Raw genomic sequence first — 20,000 nt, 5'->3', positions numbered from 1 at the left:
GGCAAAAGGGGGTTGTACAAAATATTAACACCAGGGGTGCTAATAATTGTGACACACATTATTTGATGTCAAATAATTATTTCTTTATGTGGGATTTTTCCCCACTGAATAAATGCACTTGTATTGAAGGTTGGATTTTTCTCTTTTTTTCCATTAAGGTCCCATATTATTTAGAAAAAAAATAAAATAATTGGAAGCTAAAAAACACATCTCAACCAGGGGTGCCAATAATTATGGAGGGCACTGTGTGTGTGTGTGTGTGTGTGTGTGTGTGTGTGTGTGTGTGTGTGTGTGTGTGTGTGTGTGTGTGTGTGTGTGTGTGTGTGTGTGCTTGCATTCAGAGGGGAAACAGGGAAATGGTATGAAAACGTAGAGCTCACCTTGCATGGGTCTCCAGGAGACCATTAGCTCTCTCGCTAGCCAGATGATGCACAGCAATTAGGGCCAGCATTTCACAATCTCTCCCCTTTAATTAGGATGCACCCCCTCCCCTTTACACACACACACACATACGTACGCACACACTTAAACACACACTTACACACACAACACAAGTACACACGCACACGCTCACATACACACGCACACACACGCACGCACACACATGCGCGCGCGCACGCACACACACACGCACACGCACGCACGCACTTTTTTTAATATCAGTTTCTATGCAAAGTTACAGCTTCTGATCTGCTGTGGGGCAAGAGCACAGCAATGCATTCTGGGTAGTCTGAAAGACAGACAGACACACATGAACAGACAGACCAGAAATACATACAAACAGATGGAGAGACCAGGAAGAAGTACAAATACTGTAACTAAAGCAAGACCAGAGAGACGGAGAGAAAAATAGACGTAGAGAGACAAATAGACATACAAATAGATGTACAGACTAGGTGTGTAAATCACAGCCTCCATGACAATACAACTCGATATCAAGTTCTTAAGGCAGCGATTTGATTCTTTTCGATACTTAAGAATGCCCCACAATACTAAATGATTCAATTCGATTTTTTTCCAATTACTTTCCCACTACTATTAAGAATGCCCCACGATACGATAAGATTCAATTTGATTCTATTCGATCTCCGGTCGTAGGATCCATGCACCAATGCATATCGATTATTATTTACACCCCTAGTACAGTACAGTACAGACAGACAGGCAGACCAGATTGGAGGTTTGCCATCCAGCATCCAGCAGTCGTCTGGTGCTGTCCAGCATCATTCATAATGAATACCCCAATGCTGAATACTCCAGACAGACAGACAGACAGACAGACAGACAGACAGACAGACAGGCAGATATACAAATACAGACAGACAGACAGGCAGACAGGCACACCAGAATGGAGTTTCTCGTCCAGCATTAGTGTCTGGTGTTGTCCAGCATTATTCATAATAACTGTCTCAATGCTGAAAATTCCAGACAGACAGACAGACAGACAGACAGATATACAAATACAGATAGTCAGACAGACAGACAGACAGACAGACAGAACAGAGCAGAGGAGAGCAGATGGGAGTTTGCCATCCAGCATTAGTCATCCGGTGTTGTCCAGCATTATTCATAATAACTGGCTCAATGCTGAATACCCCAGGCAGACAGACAGACAGACAGACAGACAGACAGACAGATATACAAATACAGACAGACGAACAGGCAGACAGACAGAGCAGAGGAGAGGTTGCCATCAAGCATTAGTCATCCAGTGTTGTCCAGCATTATTCATAATAAATACCCCAATGCTGAATACCCCAGACAGACAGACAGACAGACAGACAGACAGACAGACAGACAGACAGACAGACAGACAGACAGACAGACAGACAGACAGACAGACAGACAGACAGACAGACAGACAGAAAGGCAGGCAGACAGACCGACAGACAGAACAGAGGAGAGCATAGGAGAGGAGAGGAGAGCAGAGGAGAGCAGATGGGAGTTTCCCATGCATGATGAATACCCTGGCGCTGCCAACACAGCCCCCTTGCTCCTGCCCCCCCACTTAAATCAGACATTTTTTAACATTTCAAATGTGCTTCCAGGCCCAGCCTACACCACTTCCCCTTCGGAGACAATACCACTTAATTCACATCTCTATCCCAAATGAGCTTCCAAATGAGGCGGCCCGGTTGTGACGTTTTTTTTTTTTTGCTGGGTAGTAAAAACATGTAAAAATATGCTGAAATGTGTCATTGAAAATAACACACACACACACACATACAAATGCAGCAGACTGTTCTGTTTATGTGATGCCAAGATGCCACTTTCAAAAAAAATGAAATGAATAAATTCATACTCTGCACAACAGTGGGAAATAGACAACTTCCTTTTTTGTCAGAAGCACGGCACAAAGTAGACCTTTTCCTCTCAAGTAGATTCATCTGTACCCCGCCTCGTCTTTGAACGCTGAACAAAAGCCAGCTGGCACTTTTAAAAAGATAAAAGGCATGGAAACGAGACTATTGTTACAGTAACTCCAGATTCTGAGATTCTTTTTCTGGCCGCCAGTTCTCGTCATTGAGGGCTTGAGAGTGTCAGAATTCATTTCCTACAGCATGGCATCAGTGGCGGAACAATTGCACACAGGGCCCCAGGGGAAGACACTTATAGGGCCCCCTATACAGCTTGCCAAGCTCACAATAGGGCGCCCACCACGAATAGGGGAGGGCCCTGGGCCAAGGAGCAAGTGCCCTGCTCGCCCTCCCCATAGCTCTGCCCCTGCATGGCAAATAACTGCATTTAGCTCCGTTTGGCTCACGGTAGGAAGGTGCCAGACCAAGGTGTTAAAACAATTATGCTTCAATATAAAATATTTAAACGCAGCCGCCAACTGCCACTGTCAAAACAAACCGATTCTGACACTCAACCAGGGGCATAGCAGCAAAGTGTGGGCCCTATGTACAGTCAGCTCCAATGGACCCCCCTAGTCATATATCTACATGAATCAGACACTGTGTCCCCCTCCCCCCTGCCCTGCTAACTCAGTCACACTTAACCCCCCTGTATGACACCCCTGCTCTCAACATGCACGGCTGCATCACCTGGTGCTGTTGGTTATTCAGCAGGGGCCTCCTTCTCTTGCCCAGGCCTTCTCTTTCATTCACACCGCACAGCAGCGTTTGTACACAGTACATTTTATAGTGGTTAATTGAACACCTGGAGTGTAAGACCAACACTGTAAGTGTTAAATCTGAATCTCCAAGTGTTATATGTGGTATGTGAAGGTCTGTGGTGCAACAAAATGTCAATTTCCTACAGAAACAATTGCAAGGTGGTGGAGGATAATAATTGATGTTAGGCTAGCGATATCTAACTCAAAAGGTAGCCACGTCTAAAACAGTGAACTCGAGTGACCATCAGTAGAGTTATAGGTGCATTGGAGTGGTCATTAAGGTTATGGGTGCGCTTTCACTGTTGACTGCTTGACTGCTTGAATTCCTAGTCAAAGCACCAGTTTGGTTGTCTGGTTATTACCAGTCCTAATCACAAGTGAGATAAGGTCTGGAGACCTGCCTACTGTAAATCCTGTAGGGGGTGTGTGGTTCACGGTTGACGACGGCTTTTTATTGGGCGTTACGAATGTGTCATTTGGCAATACGTACGGTGCGGTGGTAGCTCAGATGGTAGAGGAGCTGTTTGACAACCCAAAGGTTGCATGTCCGAGCCCCACTCGGCCTGACTCCATCGTTGTGTCCTTGAGCAAGATATTTAACCCCAAGTTGCTCCTGGTGTCAGGGTGGTACCCTGCGTGGCAGCCACAGCCATCGGTGTGTGAATGTGAGTGTGAATGGGTGAATGTGAGGCATACAATGTAAAGCGCTTTGAGTGCTCGAAGGAGTGGAAAGGCGCTATATAAATGCAGTCCATTTACCATTTACCATATGTAGCAATAGCCAATTGTGTCAGTTGTATCAAACAAACTCATCGCTTTTCCACGCCTCACTGTTCTCTGATTAGAGAGAGGCAGGGACCATGATTTGGTAGCCTCACTATGTTGTCTTTCAGATCGGAACGATTGGAACGACTGCTCCCTTTCAATCACACAATGGACACAAATTTCTTTTTTCCTGTCACAGTGGATGATTTTACAGTCCGTGGAAGGGAGGCTGTCCACAGCAACAACAGCAGTGTCATTTTCGGCCGTCAGAGGTACAGGTATAATGACTAGCATCCGGACCGTCAGGCAGGGGGTGGAAGTGGACCGCACCGGGCAGAGAACACCAGGAAACCAGGTCTATTATCCCCGTTAGCCGTAGAACAGGGGAGGGGAGGGAGGCAGAGTAATGATAGGCTGGGAACGGTAGCATGTGTCTGGGGGAAAAGGAGGCTATTTTTTCTCCTTGGACCATCGATGCAGTGCCTGGACCTTGCAAAAGAGTACACGGACATGCGCCCACACATACACAAACACACACACACACACACACAAACACACACACACACACACACACACACACACACACACACACACACACACACACACACGCACACATGCAGTGCTGAGCCCCACCGCCCGTGGAGAGGCCAAGAGAACAACACCCACCTCAAAGATAGGTATTTAAACAGGGAATGGGTTGTGATTACACCAACCCTCAGACAGCGTATCTCTCTCTCTCTCTCTCTCTCTCTCTCTCTCTCTCTCTCTCTCTCTCTCTCTCTCTCTCTCTCTCTCTCTCTCTCTCTCTCTCTCTCTCTCTCCCTCCCTCTCCCTCTCTCCCTCTTCCTCTTCCTCCTTGCCTTCCCCCTACTCTACTCCTCTCTCTCTCTCTCACTCAAACTCGATCAGACAAACACACACACACACACACACACACACACACACACACACACACACACACACACACACACACACACACACACACACACACACACACACACACACACACACACACACACACACACACACACGCACCCCATACAGTGTTTGGTTGAAGGATGAAAGGAAGAAAACCCTGAAGTCCTCTATTTCCTATCAAGACGAGCTACGCACCTCTCAATTTCATTGATTGGTTACTTCTTTTTTTTAAAGAAATCTGGTTAGTCCTTGCACACTTTCTGATATGGGGCCTTGCATACTTCACAGGAAGTACAACGACCTTGCATACTTTTTTTCAAATGAACCACTTATATTTTTGAGGATATCCTTGATAGGATGGGGTTGGGGCTGCTTGTTAGTTAAGTGGGAACCTGCGAGAATTGACACACTGCTGTGTCTCCCTTTAGAAAACAAGAAGATCTAAAGTGTTCCATACTGGCATGCAGGTACAAGGCTCCAAAGATGGTGCAGTAGAGGAGGCTGTGTGTGTGTGTGTGTGTGTGTGTGCGTGTGCGTGCGTGCGTGCATGCGTGCGTGTGTGTGTGTCTGCGTGTCTGTGTGCCTGTGTGTATTCCCACTGTACTTTTGCCAAGAGTAAGACACAGTTCTTTAGAGTTCCGCTGGAGCATGCTAACAATGAACACCAATCAATCATTTGTACAAGAGTGCTACCTAACTACGGTAGCCTTGCCAGCTTCTCAGCCTTTGTATGGATGAAAGGTTCCGAAAATGACATAGATAAATGCCAAGCAGCCTCATAAGGACCCTTAAAATGTCCCTCTTCATCTGGATGAAAAGGAAGCGTTACAACCCTTACGAAAATTGACCATGGCAAACCATGGTTTTTTGAGCATGGTTCGGCATGGTTTTTGGTTTGACTATTGTTAGAAAACTAACCATAATTTTTCCACGGTTTATAATTATTCACTAAATTACACTTAGCTGCTGCTTTTTTTGTCCAACGCACATGTTGGTGACAGTCCTTGGAGCAAAGTGGGGTTAGGTGTTATGCTCAAGGGCACTTCAGTCATGGAGGGAGATGTAGGGAGAGGTAAGAGTGGGATTCGAACCTGCAACTCTGTGATCTACAGTCTAAATCCCCAACCATTACACCACAGCTGCTGATGTTTTTTTTGGGTGACCATGGAACCCACAATTAACCATGTTTTTTTAGCATAGCTTGTGACTATGGTTAAACCGTAGGCACAAACTGTGATAGAAAAAAAATATGATCCACGGTTTTCATGGTTACCCAAAAACAACATGGATAAGCCATGATAATACTATGGTTAGTTCAGACTACTTAGAGAAACCATGGTTACTACAATAAAACCATGGTTACTACAGTAAAACCATGGTCAATTTTCGTAAAGGGAGGGCTGCAGAAGAGGATTCTTAGATGCGGTGGGAGCTGGGGACACTACAGGAGAAACACAACAGAGAGAACGAGAGGGAGGCTGGGAGAGGGATGGAGATTGAAAGGTGAAACAAGCACCAAACATTATTCAATTTCAGACAAGAGAGAGACAGAAAGAAAGAAAGAAAGTCGAATATCCAACTTTATACAAACGTACCAAGGCTTAAGCTAGATTTATGCTTCGCACGCATAGAATCTGCGTCCGTCCGTTTTCTGTCTATGCGAGTCCACGCCCCCCTCTCAGAGGCTCTGCGCCCGTCGTCGAGCGCCTCGAAAAAATTCTAACTATCCGTCGGACGGACGCGGAGTACGCAGACAAAAAGGCACTATGATTGGTCGTCTCGCTACTTCCTTGTTCTGTTCTTGTGGCAGCGCAATGCCAGTAGTTTGTGAGAGCAGAGCTGTATTCTGTTAAAAACTTTATTAATGCCTTGTGTGTAAATGTGTGTAAATACACGAAGCTACAAGCTAAGTAACAAACAATGCATCAGTTGAACACTCGTGGCACAATGCCTGCGGTTTTACTACCGTTCCTCCATCGAATGTAAACACACATCGGCAGAATCAACTGTCTTTACATGCTTGCATTTTCTGCTCGTGAAAACAGACTGGGTATGTCAAATAATGATACCAGTGCATTGCCTTTGCAATTTGTGTGAAAATACCTAGCTAACCGGGATAGAAAGCAACATTGCTTAATAATGACCGCAGTGCTTACAATGTAGTGAAAGTAGCCTAATCGCGCAATTTCAAATGTGGCTCGCCACGAGACCTCGGACCTCGCAGAACTCGCAGATGTATGAATACAATATTGGTTCGTGGCCACTCGACTTTTGATGAGCGCAGTTGCAGAAGTCTAATCTGACCTTTAGACAGCATTTTCCCGGTTTCAATGTTGGTGTAGTTACTGCTCTTTGCTTTTGCAGGGCAGATATGGTATGGAAAGATTTGGGGAAGTGGAGTTTCGGGTCCCACCCACAGCTCTCAGCTTTCTGAATGGAGCGATTCCAGACTAATGGCGTCATGATTGTCTGTCTCACCAGACAAAACATTGGTGAGTTACTGTATCAAATGAAAATGGATAAAGTCTGAACTGCAAGTGTAGTACCCTTCTTTTCACAACCAGTTGGATTACTCCACACTACATATGAGTTATGTACATGCATGGATGGATGATATCACACTCTCTCTACCTCCTTTTACTGAGAGCACTCAATCCCTCTATCTGGCCTTTCACCCATTTCTCCATCCAGGCCTACCTTTCCCTCCCTCTATCTTTTTTTAATCTCTCATCCTCTTTCTATCTCTTTCTATCTCTATCTATCTCTTTCGATCTCTCTCTCTCTCTCTCTCTCTCTCTCTCTCTCTCTCTCTCTCTCTCTCTCTCTCTCTCTCTCTCTCTCTCTCATCTTCTTTCAATCTATCTTTCAATCTTTCTCTCTCTCTCTCTCTCTCTCTCTCTCTAAGCTGTGATCTCGGAGGCAATTAGAGTGGATTTATTCCCCTGCCCTTCACTCCTACCTCCTGCATGTTGATCTCCCCACAGCAGCAGCAATATATCAGGCAGACAGGTAGGCAGGAAGGCTGGGGCACAGACAGACAGGCAGGTAGACAGGTAGGCAGGCAAGGGCATAGACAGACTACTCCCTCCTCGCACACTGCCACCCCCAAACCATGAGCACAACTTTCACACTTCTCCCAATCCCCCGCAAATTCATGCGCACCCCAGAGCCTACCCCAGGCCCCCATGTTAATCTGCCCCATAACGTGAGTTAAAGCCCGGCCAGGTGTGTCTCTGCTTGGCCCCACAGGGAGCCACAGCGGCGTAGTTCACCTGGGGGAGCAATAGGGGGCGCTAACCACTAACTGCTACCCGCTTAACTGCAACCCAATAACCGCTACATGCTGATCGTTGTGCTAATCAGCCGCGCATTAATGCCCATTTGGCTGACGTCCAAGGCCAATTGCAGCTCTGCGTGGTGACAGATACCTCAGAGGAAAAACCTTGTTTGGCAAGAAAGAGAGGGTGAGGAAGATGAGGGAGAGGGGGTGAAGAAAAGGAGGAGGAGGAAAGGGGAGGAGGAGGAGGAGGACAAGGACGATGCTAAGCTGACGCTAATGCTACGGAACATTTTTGGAAAGGTGCTGAAAGATCAGGCTCTAAGTGCTGCTTCATCAGACTGGAGTAGACAGCATCCCACATATACAGTGCATTAGGAAAGTTACGGCATGTTTCACAGAGAGAAATATTATCCTAAATAAGGATCCACAAAAATGATGATTACAATACCTGAGAGAGGAGAGAGAGAGAGCCAGAGAGCAAAATAACGGAGAGAAAGATAGGGAGGCTCTGAAAGAGAGGGAGATGAAGAGGGGAAACATGCACCAAACAGTATTCAATTTCAGACAAGAGAGATACTGACATGGAGAAATAAAGAAAGAATGAAAAGAAGAAAGAAAATAAAGAAAGAAAGGAAAGAAAGAAAGAAAGAAAGAAAGAAAGAAAGAAAGAAAGAAAGAAAGAAAGAAAGAAAGAAAGAAAGTAAGAAAAGACAAGAAAAGAAAAATTGTCGACAGAAAAAAACATAGAACTGGAGACAGTGTGAGAGAGATTGAAACAGAGAAAGATAGGGGGAGAGAAAGAGAGAGAGGACGGGGGAGGAAGGAAGAGAAAGAAAGGGAAAGGAAGGTGGGAAATACACCATCTGCTCTGTTCCCTGGAGATGTGAACTTAAGGGCGTTTGCACACAGTACTTAAAGTATGTGAAATGAGCTAAAGGAGAGCAGATAGCACTTGTCCCAAATGCAAACACCACTAAGGCACAAAGCAGCCATGCAGACAAGACAACAGCAGACTAGGAGCTAATGCTGAGAGAGATTAACCCCTTATATTAGCGCAGAGCCTACTTTATAACCTTACAGTCACCAAAATTGTAATGGCTGTGTCTTAATCTGTTGTTTACCGTAAGGCTCTCTGTACTGTCATAGCAATGTTGTTATGAAGTATAAGTATTTTCCGTCAATAGTGAATAGGCTCGCCAGCAAAACCCATAAAAACAGGGGGGTGAAGGGAGAGGGGAAAAGTGGCAGAGCAAATATGATAACATGAATGTCAGAGACAGAAACAACTTTGAACAGCAAGATCTAGTTAAAGCTGGAAATAGGTAGAGAGACTGGAAGGTACTGCATAGAGGGATATAGAGAGACAACTAGAAAATTGTGGAGGAGAAAGATACTGGTACAGGCAGAAAGACGAAGAGAAGAGGAAATGCCCAGCACACAGCGAGCAGGCCAACCAAACTAGACATGGCTGGCCAAGGCATGAGATTGAATTGATGGCAACTCATCTACCCAAGACACATGTACAAACGCATGCATGCACACATACACACGCGCGCAAGCACACGTGTGCACGCGCACACACACACACACACACACACACACACACACACACACACACACACACACACACACACACACACACACACACACACACACACACACACACACACACACACACACACCCAGGGACTCTCTCTCTTTCTCTCTCACACCTCACACACAAACATACGCACACACGCACGCACACACGCACGCAGGCAGGCACGCACACACAGTACCGCACCACCCACCCCTGCTAGAGGCAGCTGCACGGTCAGGCCTCTCCTGTTCCAGACCAATATGATTTTAATTAAAATTCGTTCAGGGCTGCCGAGAACCATATCTCAAATGTGCGATACACAGACACACACACACACACTGGCAATTATTAGATCAGATACCGAGTTCATTATCCTCACCAAGACACACACTGCCCAAAGGTCAGAGGTCAAAGGGGATACGCCATTAAGAGTCTGCCGTTTCCAGATGTAGCTACAAAATTATTTGACATGGTGGCGAAGTAATTATGAAAGGTTTTGGCTTATGATAAGGGATCACTTTGCAGAAATGGTAATGGTGAATGCATTACAGCCGCTCCACACCCTAAACATACCCACCTGTGCCTGAACTATGTGTAACAAACAGCATGTAATCAGCAAATGCTGCATTTAATCTGTACACACACTGCATATTCTGTACATATTCACATCCCAAACACCTGCTACTTGCACGTTTGGTTAGATGCTGGACTGAATTTAGTTTTTTTCTGTATACATGTGCAATGCCTCAAGTTGAATTTAATCTAATTTTAAAAAAGAGGAAAATGTCTTTATCGTAATCCTAGTTTGCACTGAAATATGCAGAAAAAAAGTGATGGATTTTTTTGCCATTGTCTTAATGGCTGGAAGAAAGATTGTTGACTATATCGGCACTGCCATACATCATTATTTGCCAAAGATGTGTTGTTGTTGAAAGTGTGAGTTGTGAAATGTTAACTAGAGGGAAGACACCGGAGTGGCACGGATCCAATTATTTTCTTCTTTTAATTACGTGCACAACATAGGTGTTAAAGTGTGAAGTGCAGGGCTCTAAATTAACAATAGCCAACTGCCCAAATGCTGATGTAATTTCAGTTTAGCTAGTAGAAAGGACCATCATACTGTACTAGCCACTTTGTCCCATTAGTGAGTGTGTGTTTGGCTAGTAAGATTTACATCTACTAGCCATTTTGGCTGGTCATGAAAAAAACCTAATTTAGGGCCCTGTTGAAAGTGCATGTTCTTTATGTAACATAGGTACTTATGGGTATGCTGGTAAAATGGTTGACTATATCGGTAGTGGCATACATCATTATTTGCCAAAGATGTGTTGTTGAAAGTGTGAAGTGTGAAATGGCACAGATGCAATTATTTTCTTCTTTTAATTACGTGCCCAACATAGGTGTTAAAGTATGAAGTGTATGTTGCTTATGTAACAAAGGTACTTACTGATGGGTATGCTGCAGTCATAGAAGCTGTGTCCTGGGTAACACTGGCAGCCAGCCTCGGTGCACAGCCCATTGCCAGTGCACATGTTCGGGCACCGCAGGGCTGTGACAATGTCCCCTGAGACCCCAGCACCACCACCAACACCACCGGGGGCAGCGTCACCGGCATTCCCATTCCCGGCACCATCATTCCCACCACCACCGCCACCGCCGAGCTGCAGAGCTCGCAGGGTCCTGTTCCTCAGCAACCTCCGCTCGCACTCGTTCTCCAGGAAGGGCAAGAGGGCGTCCTCCCAGGCCAGGTCGTCCTTCAGCTGCAGGTCCTGGATGCACAGCTCCACCGCCTCGTCCAGACGCCTGTCCAGCAAGGTGCGACACGCCCGGCCCACGGTGGAGTTGGACAGCGCCGTCTGGCACAGCTCCAGGGCCTTGGCCGAGGTCAGGCCGCTTGGGGTGGGCCATACGGGCTGGGGGACTGGACGGCTCTCGGACAGGTGGTCGTCCGGGAAGAAGTAGGCGAAGTTCTCCAGGTCGGCCTGGCTCAGGCTCTGGAATGCCAGGACGGGCTGGAAATCCGTGTCCGGATGCTGCTGCTGGGGGCTCGAGGAGCCCGGACCTGAAAGTTGAAAATTGAAAGTTGATAGCATATATTAATAGCTTTTTTTAGCTTTGACAGGTCAGATGGTCCTTTAAAAAGAAATACAAACAGTATTGCACAAGTTATGAAATTTAAAAAAGGCTAATTTCCATCTTTTTGCCCCTTGCCAGGTTAGATGGTCCTTTAAAAAGAAATACAAACAAGTATTGCACAAATTATAAAAAACAAACAAGTGTAAAATAGTGTACACATTTTAAAATAAATAATACAAGAGAGCAATCACCATTACAAACTATGCAGAGTTATGTTGACAGTTTTGATTATCTAGCAGCCATGATTTTAACCTGGGTGGTGGTGCCGGTTCCTGTGGTCCGCGTTTGGAGGGAAGTCGTAAAGGCTCTGTCTTTTGGCCCTTCGGTCATTCGGCCTACTTGAGTCTTCTTCTGACCCTGGAACAGGTAAACTCGACACCATCTGATTGGATGGGGGTCCGTTCTCCCCTGATGTCACGACGGACGTTTGACTGAAGGTTGAAGGTTTGATGAGAGCAGATTGACTCATGTCTCGCTTTTTCCTACCCATGGAGGCCCATGCAACGCCATCTTGGTGATGCTGAGATTCTGCCGGAGACACCGTGTGTCGTTTGAGGACGCTCTGCTCATGCTCGTGTCCTCCCTGCGTCTCGTAACCATGCGTGAGCGTGTGCGTGTGTTCAGCAGTGGTGTCTCGGAACGGGAAGAGGGACGTGTAATCCGCGCTGTCGTGCTCTTGGCAGGCGGACGAGGAAGTGGGCACTTGGTTGAACAGGAAGTTGGCGGCGCTCATCCCGTGGAGCGGCGTTCCGTAGCCCCTCTGACAGCGGCAGAAATGGCTCTTAATCTCGCCAGCCAACGCGGGCGGCGGCGTGCTGTCAAACAAGCTCTCCCCTGCCGCTATCCTATCACAGGACAGGAGGAGAAGGGAAGGGAAGCAGGTAGGATGGAAAGGAAGAGGGGGGGAAACACAGACAGATATTATTAATATGGCTGGCAAATTGAAGTATCATTTTAGCCTTTCTAGTTAAGCCCTGACACATTGCGTCTTAGAGAGGATTTAAGATTTGATAAAGGTTAGGCATTCGATTAATTTCATTTTTTTTCTATCTGAAAGGAACAAAATGTCTACCTTCCACCTGACTTCCTTCTCTGTCTTTTTTTCTGGTTTATATTTTTGTGAATCCTCAGATTTCATATGCCTCTGTAGAGCCCCCACGTGTATTGTAAAGGTGTAGTAGACTGCAGGAAACTGAAGTTAACAGTTAATAACATGTATCTACACTAGAGATGCACCGGATCCTGATTTTTAGGATCCTGCCGGATACCGGATGCAATGCTAAAGATCCTGGAACCGGATACCGGATCCTACGAAAGGGTTGAAACACATAGCCAACTCGCACACGTGGGCCCTTTTTATTACGTTGTCGCAAACTGTTTTTAAGACTCATTGGCTTACTGCCACACTGCCTTCAACGGTCGCTTCCAAAGGGCTTTCACTCCATGCAGCGATTGGGGTTGTGAAAGACTGACTGAAAAGCCTAGGCTAGAGATGCCCCAGATCCTGATTTGTAGGTAACTGCCAGATACCGGAATCACTGCTTAAGATCCTGCCGGATCCAGACAGTCTGAAAAAAACTATTATCCTGCCGGATCCGGAACCGGATCTTGGATCCTGTACATCTCTAATCAACACAGTACTGTCGAGTAATGTAGGCCCCACGTTGTAAGAGCTTCCATTAAAGTCAAGATGGTGAACAAAAAGTCATTCCTCCTCGTTAGAGGTAATGGAGATCGTGAACAATAACCCATGTGATACTACCTGCCATTAGCTGTCGTTGAAATGGTAGCGGTGCACCCGCAAACAAGCTATTAGTGCTCCATAAAAGCTTTCACCCATTAGTAAAAGAGGAAAGAACAGAATAGCCTGTTGGCACCACTCTGTGACTACTGTAGAAAATGTTAGCCTCAGTATCAGTGGGCAGCAATATATTTTTTATGTAATTTTTTGGGGGGGAATTTTTGCGTTTATTTGTGTGACAGGATAGTGAAGATATGGACAGGAGGCGAGTGGGAGTTAGGCCATGGTAGGGCCAGGGCTGCAAAGTTTTGACCAAATGCCTGTAACTACAATAAGTGTCATTCGTAATGGCAGATGTGATGGCTTGGATGAATGGAATGATACTATGCATGGGATAGCAGTGGCCTCGTGGTTAGATAGTTGGACTTGTGGTTGGTTGGTTGGTCTGGTGGTTGTGGGTTCGAATCCCACCTGACCTCTCCCTACAACTCCATCCATGGCTGGCATCCATCTACCTCACATTGCACATACAGGGCCTGTAACCAATACCCTGAAAAATGACTCGTGCAAGTCGCTTTGGATGAAGGCATCAGCTAAGTGTAATGTACTGTAATGTAATGTTTTAACGTACAGATGAGCAAATGTGTACTACGCAATAGCAAGTTGTGAACAAGTGAACTTATTGCCTAGTTAGTCTCCCTACCACCTGTACTCTTACAAAATATCCCACTTGTTCCTCTGGTGATTATTGGTGGTTAGCTCTATAGGAGTACTGTTGTTTCTATTTTGCAGTATAGAAAAGATCCTATTATACTGTGCTGTGTAACGTCGTCCATTGTCTAAATTCAATATACAGTATAGAGCACTAACAACTAGGTTAAACCCCTAATATAAGTGCACTTGGCCCATAAAAATGTGAATTTGGTCCAATCAATCAATCAATCAGTAAATCACCTCCAACTGTTGATAAAGTGCTGAAGGTCTCCGCTGGTAATGGCGGCTCCGTCTGGTCTGTGCAGGTCATTGTTGCCATTGCGGTCGAACGTTCCACAGAGGCCGCGCGTACGGTTCAGGTCCGAGCCTGGAGCCCTCAGGGCCAGGCTCATGCCCCAGTCACTCACATCGGCACGCACAAACGCACCGGACCGGAAGAGGATCTACAGGAGAGAGGACACATGACCATCGCAGCCACAGGGGTGAGACTCTAACTCTAACTCTAGAAATATACAAAACACAGACACAAACACAAGCAATCACACACATAGTAAAGCAAGAAAAATACTGTGCACACACACACAACTGCAAGTCAGCATGTCATTCACATGCAATGTAGGCTAGCATGCACAGATGAACACACGCCAACTGTGAGTATCGTCAGAAATATCTGCAGGACATTATGTGCTAAAGCAGTGGTTCTTAGTGTTGGGACCCACAATTTTCCAATTTTCCAATTTTGACCTAAATAATTTAGCCTCGCGACGCCATCCTCTGTACTCCACCCAAAGATTTTGGCTCCGCACATCGTCTGGCAAAAGCCTCGAGCTCGGTTCTCTCAGTGTTTCGCCAATCAGCAAACAGTAGAGAGTGGTGACGTAGAACTCACCCGCGAGCCCCGTTACTGATAGGTTAAGGTAACTATATTCACACTTTCGTTTTGTTATTTGTATGCTTTTGCGACGCTATAACGTAACAGGCATGCTAATAAAGGGTTTTAATTTGAGTTTGGAACTTCAATTCATTTAAATGATAGAGTAAGATCAGACCATCTCCCATCGTCCACGGAGACGGATTCCTCATGGCTTTTGCCAGACTGATTGACGGAGTCAACAGTCGGCTATTCGCCCAGGCTATAAATAATTTGTCATGCAGTCGGAATTGTCAAATAATTAATTGGATAATCTGCATCAGCATTTGCTTTGTATGCTGACACACAACATGTCGATCAACTAGTAGAGAGCATAAATATTTCATGTCAAACAAATGTTTCACTCTGTCTTCGATATCAACGTCATTTATTCAAAACCACATCTTGCATCTTGACTGTCAATAAGAGTGAAGTAGTACATTTTTCACCACAGCTTCTCGACCCACCCAGGATCCCTGCACGACCCACTTTTGGGTCCCGGCCCACAAGTTAAGAAACAGTGTTTTTAAGAATCAATGTCTTTCCAAGTATACAGTATACAATAGCACCCAAATATACTTTGAACTGCTCAAATGAGGGCTTTCTTCTATTGCAAAATGGGTTGTACTGAGAGCACAAAACACACTAAGATACATGGACAATAACATGCACAAACACCCACTTGCATGTACGCGCGCGCACACGCACACACACACACACACACACACACACACACACACACACACACACACACACACACACACACACACACACACACACACACACACTTTGAGTTGTCACACCACAAATATCTAGATTAGCACTGACTTATTGGATATACACTTAATTTATCTACCATGCAGTGTCAGATCACCTCAAATCTAGTATGAGGTATAAATACAGCTCTGTGAATAAATGCATGGATTCACTACAAATCAAGTCATAGCATCTACAGTATGTGGAGTCTACTGCATGCGGACTTGGCTGGCGTCTCTTCCAGTGATGCTGGATGGCGTGTCTGTGGACATGCCTGTAAATAATTTAGCTGTCATAACACAGCACCGGCAGCACGCCTGAGGTCATTCATCCACATGTTTTGATCCAAACTAATTCCCCTCATCTGCCGAGTATACAGGGACACAGTAGATGAGGCAGAGAGAAACAGAGAGAGAGGGGGGGAGAGAGAGAGGGGGGGGGAGAGAGAGAGAGAGAGAGGGGGAGAGAGAGAGAGAGAGAGAGAGAGAGAGAGAGAGAGAGAGAGAGAGAGGGAGAGAGAGAGAGAGAGAGAGAGAGGGAGGGAGAGAGAGAGAGAGTTTTCTCTCTGTGCAGGCAGAAATATATACCAGAGTTCTGTCCATTGCAATATAAATAGTATACACATCTACACACACATGTCTGCACAACGCACGCACACACACACACACACACACACACACACACACACACACACACACACACACACACACACACACACACACACACACACACACACACACACACACACACACACACACACACACACACACACACAAAGTAAAACCGTAATGCACCTCTCTGCAAAAATGTATACTGCAAAAAGCATACACAGACACACATAAGCCTAACAGAACTATGGCATCACAACTAAAAAATGTCCATACAGACACAAACTGTCTCTCTCTGTATCTATTTGTTTTATCATCTACCTTTTCTCTCTCTAGCTCTCTCTCTCTCTCTCTCTCTCTCTCTCTCTCTCTCTCTCTCTCTCTCTCTCTCTCTCTCTCTCTCTCCCTCTAGCTCTCCCTCTAGCTCTCTCTCTCTAGCTCTCTCTCTCTCTAGCTCTCTCTCTCTCTCTCTCTCTCTCTCCCTCTGTCTCTCTCTCTCTCTCGCTCTCTCTCTCTCTCTCTGCCACACACACAACCCACACACACACAACAAAACAAATGAAAAAAACCCACACCAAACCCACACATACCGTAACTTTCCTGCCCTGGTGCGACTCGTGGATTTTAACCTGAGGGGGCGTGGTCTTGGACAGGCTCTTGACGGACAGGTGTGGCCGAGTCTCCTGCAGCTGTCCGTTGCACATGTCAAAGGTCACCAGGTCGTTGCCCTCGCGCACCGCCACGCCACAGCTGCAGGCCACCGCGTAATGCCGGCTCCCACAGTCCCAGTGGCGAGCCTGCACCTCAAACTCACGACTCAGGCTGCGGTACAGGACGAACGTGCCCGTCTGATGGTTGTCATACCGTCTACAGGGAGAGAAAAGGGACATTTCACTTCAACACATCAGAGTAGTGTTTCTCAGCAGAGGCCCTACAGCCGCCCAGGGGGCGTTGTGGAGCCTCGGAGGGGAGGAGGGGGGTTGGGGGCGTTGGGAAGGATACTGCTGAGAGGGGGCGGAGTTTATTTACCAGTGGGGGACATAAAGCCAGGCTCAAACTACACGACTCCCGATTGTGTGTCCGATTTTGACGTCGGGGTGCACCGCACACTAGAAGAGAACCGTAACTGTCAATCTTATCCCTGCTCGCAACCACAGAGACAATGTCCGACGTTGCCCGACAAGCTGCCAAAGTTCTATCTTAGAACGTCGGTCACGACGAGGAAATCTTGCTCGACAATCGCTTGCGATGGTCCTAGGGGGTAAAGTTCCACCGATTGTCGCAAGGGGGGTTTTCAGCCGAGAATCGGGCCGATAGTCGTGTAGTTTGAGCCAGGCTTTAGTCTATTTCTTCTATTAATACTAAGGGGGGCATTGGCAGGCTTATGATTAGGTTAAGGGGACGTTGGGAGGCTTTTGTTCAAAAAAGGTGCAGAACCACTGAACTAGAAGAAAAAACAGACCGTCGTTACATCTTTTCTACATTTTGCAGGTGTAGAAAAGATTAATTTGCTTTCTTTTCAAAATAGTGTTCAAAACAGGACAAGGTCATCAGAAAAATACTTTTATATACTCTACTTACAATAGCTGAACTTGGAAAAACAGCCTTTTCATCATATGCAACAAAAGCTTGGAATGAACTTCAGCACTCTAAATCTTGACATTTTTCCATCCATAAATTATTTTAAAGACATCAAAATCATCATTAACCGACCAATGTAATTGTTTTTAATGTCATTCCTTCTTTCTTGTCTGCTTTTTAGGCGTCTGTGTATGCTCAGTTGAAATGTGGCTAACACTTTATTTTAGGGACACATCTATTAGCACTAATACATAAAATATTAATGCATGTGTAAGTAACTTGTAAGGCATGTACTAAGCAAAATAAGACAGTTGTTAAGCATGTATTCACAAATGTCTTGTTCATGCACAATAAGGGATTTATTACCAATATAACCTTAGTAAGGACCTAGTAGACCTAGATTTCCATTTATGTGTAAGCAGTAAGGGCCAGAATGCAATGTGTATAAGCTCCTGGTACACTGTGTGAACAAACCCTGAACAGTGTGAAAACAGATGTGGAATAAGGGTCCCTATTCTAAAGTGATGCATTGCTCAGCCCAGATGGCTTAGGGCCCCCGCACTACCTAGGGCCCCGACTCTACGTCCCCCGCCCCCCCCGGAAAGCAAAGTGTAAGAACATTTCAGAATCTACATCAGTCTCAATAGGTATGAAGTTCTCACTTATTCTACTAATAATGTTCATGAGTAATTGGAAGCATTATATAGCAAGGATTGGACGTAAAGTTATCAATGACGGTGGGTGGTGAGATGTCATTTTTTCATACACCAATTAGTTTTAATTGTAAAAACCCTACAATAAATGCAGAATATAACGATGAGTAATAGTTTGGAAGCGAAACTAAGCTATTCCTTTCTGATAAATAAGTTAATGTTTGAGAAACTTAGCTACAAGAAGTGCAATGCATGATGGGTACGCCCTTAGTCAGAAATGCAATGCATGGCCAATGCAGCAATGATAATATTTCTGTTGTTACGTACATGGCAAATTGTTTGGATAGCAACTAAATTTCACAAGTGAGGGGAGGAGATAAGGACGTAGGCTCAGAGCTGGGTAGGTTGTCTGTTGGCCTACATTGCGTACCCATCATGCACTGCACTTCTTGAAGCTAATGTTCTCAAACATTCACTTAATTATCACATAAGAGTAGTTTAGTTTTGCTTCAAAACTATTATTCTAATGGCCTGCATTTATTTTGGTTTTTTTTTTACAATTAAAACTCAGTGGTACATGAAAAAAAAATTACATCTCACCAACCCACCGCCATTGACAAGTGTACGTTCAATCCTTGCTATATATAGGCTCTTGTTACCTCCCTCTCATTGATATGAACAAGAGAAAACTAGATGACTCGGTTGGGTAAGTATTAATTATTTGATATACCCTTACACTTTGTAGATCGGGGGGGGGCTAGGTAGTGCAGGCCTGGGTGGTGTGGGGGCCCTAGGACTTTGGTAGTGCAGAGGCCCTGAGCCATCTGGGCTGACCAATGCATCACTTTAGAATAGGGACCCTTATTCTGCATCTGTTTTCACACTGTTCAGGGTTTGTTCACACAGTGTGTCGGGAGCTTATACACATTGTATTCTGCCACTTACTACTTACTAATAAATAGAAATATAGGCTTACTGGTCCTTACTAAGGTTATATTAGTAATAAATCCCTAATTGGGCATGAACAAGACATTTGTGAATACATGCTTAACAACTGTCTTATTTTGCTTAGTACATGCCTTACAAGTTACTTACACAGGCATTAATATTGTATGTATTAGTGCTAATAGATGTGTCCCTAAAATAAAGTGTTACCGAAATGTGTTTATTTTTTTAAATGTGATGTAGCTATGGTCATCTTGTCTCTTGTGTTTATTGTAACATAACTTTTTAAGCCGCCT

At 45.4% G+C, this 20,000-nt stretch overlaps 1 protein-coding gene across 1 annotated transcript in view; it reads right to left on the bottom strand.

The window, feature by feature from the left end:
- The window catches only part of LOC134460383 (von Willebrand factor D and EGF domain-containing protein-like), a 163,169-nt gene that overhangs the window by 98,865 nt on the left and 44,304 nt on the right, over positions 1 to 20,000 (bottom strand). The window contains exons 10-13 of the mRNA XM_063212814.1: positions 17,116 to 17,392; positions 14,492 to 14,694; positions 12,049 to 12,641; positions 11,108 to 11,722 (exon numbers count right to left, since the gene is read on the bottom strand). Coding sequence (XP_063068884.1) covers positions 11,108 to 11,722; positions 12,049 to 12,641; positions 14,492 to 14,694; positions 17,116 to 17,392 — 1,688 coding nt within the window. The remainder of the gene's footprint in view (positions 1 to 11,107; positions 11,723 to 12,048; positions 12,642 to 14,491; positions 14,695 to 17,115; positions 17,393 to 20,000) is intronic.

The sequence above is a fragment of the Engraulis encrasicolus genome, chromosome 12 (assembly GCF_034702125.1).
Source record: "Engraulis encrasicolus isolate BLACKSEA-1 chromosome 12, IST_EnEncr_1.0, whole genome shotgun sequence".
Classification (NCBI taxonomy): domain Eukaryota; kingdom Metazoa; phylum Chordata; class Actinopteri; order Clupeiformes; family Engraulidae; genus Engraulis; species Engraulis encrasicolus.
This window is presented reverse-complemented; position numbering and strand designations above follow the sequence as displayed.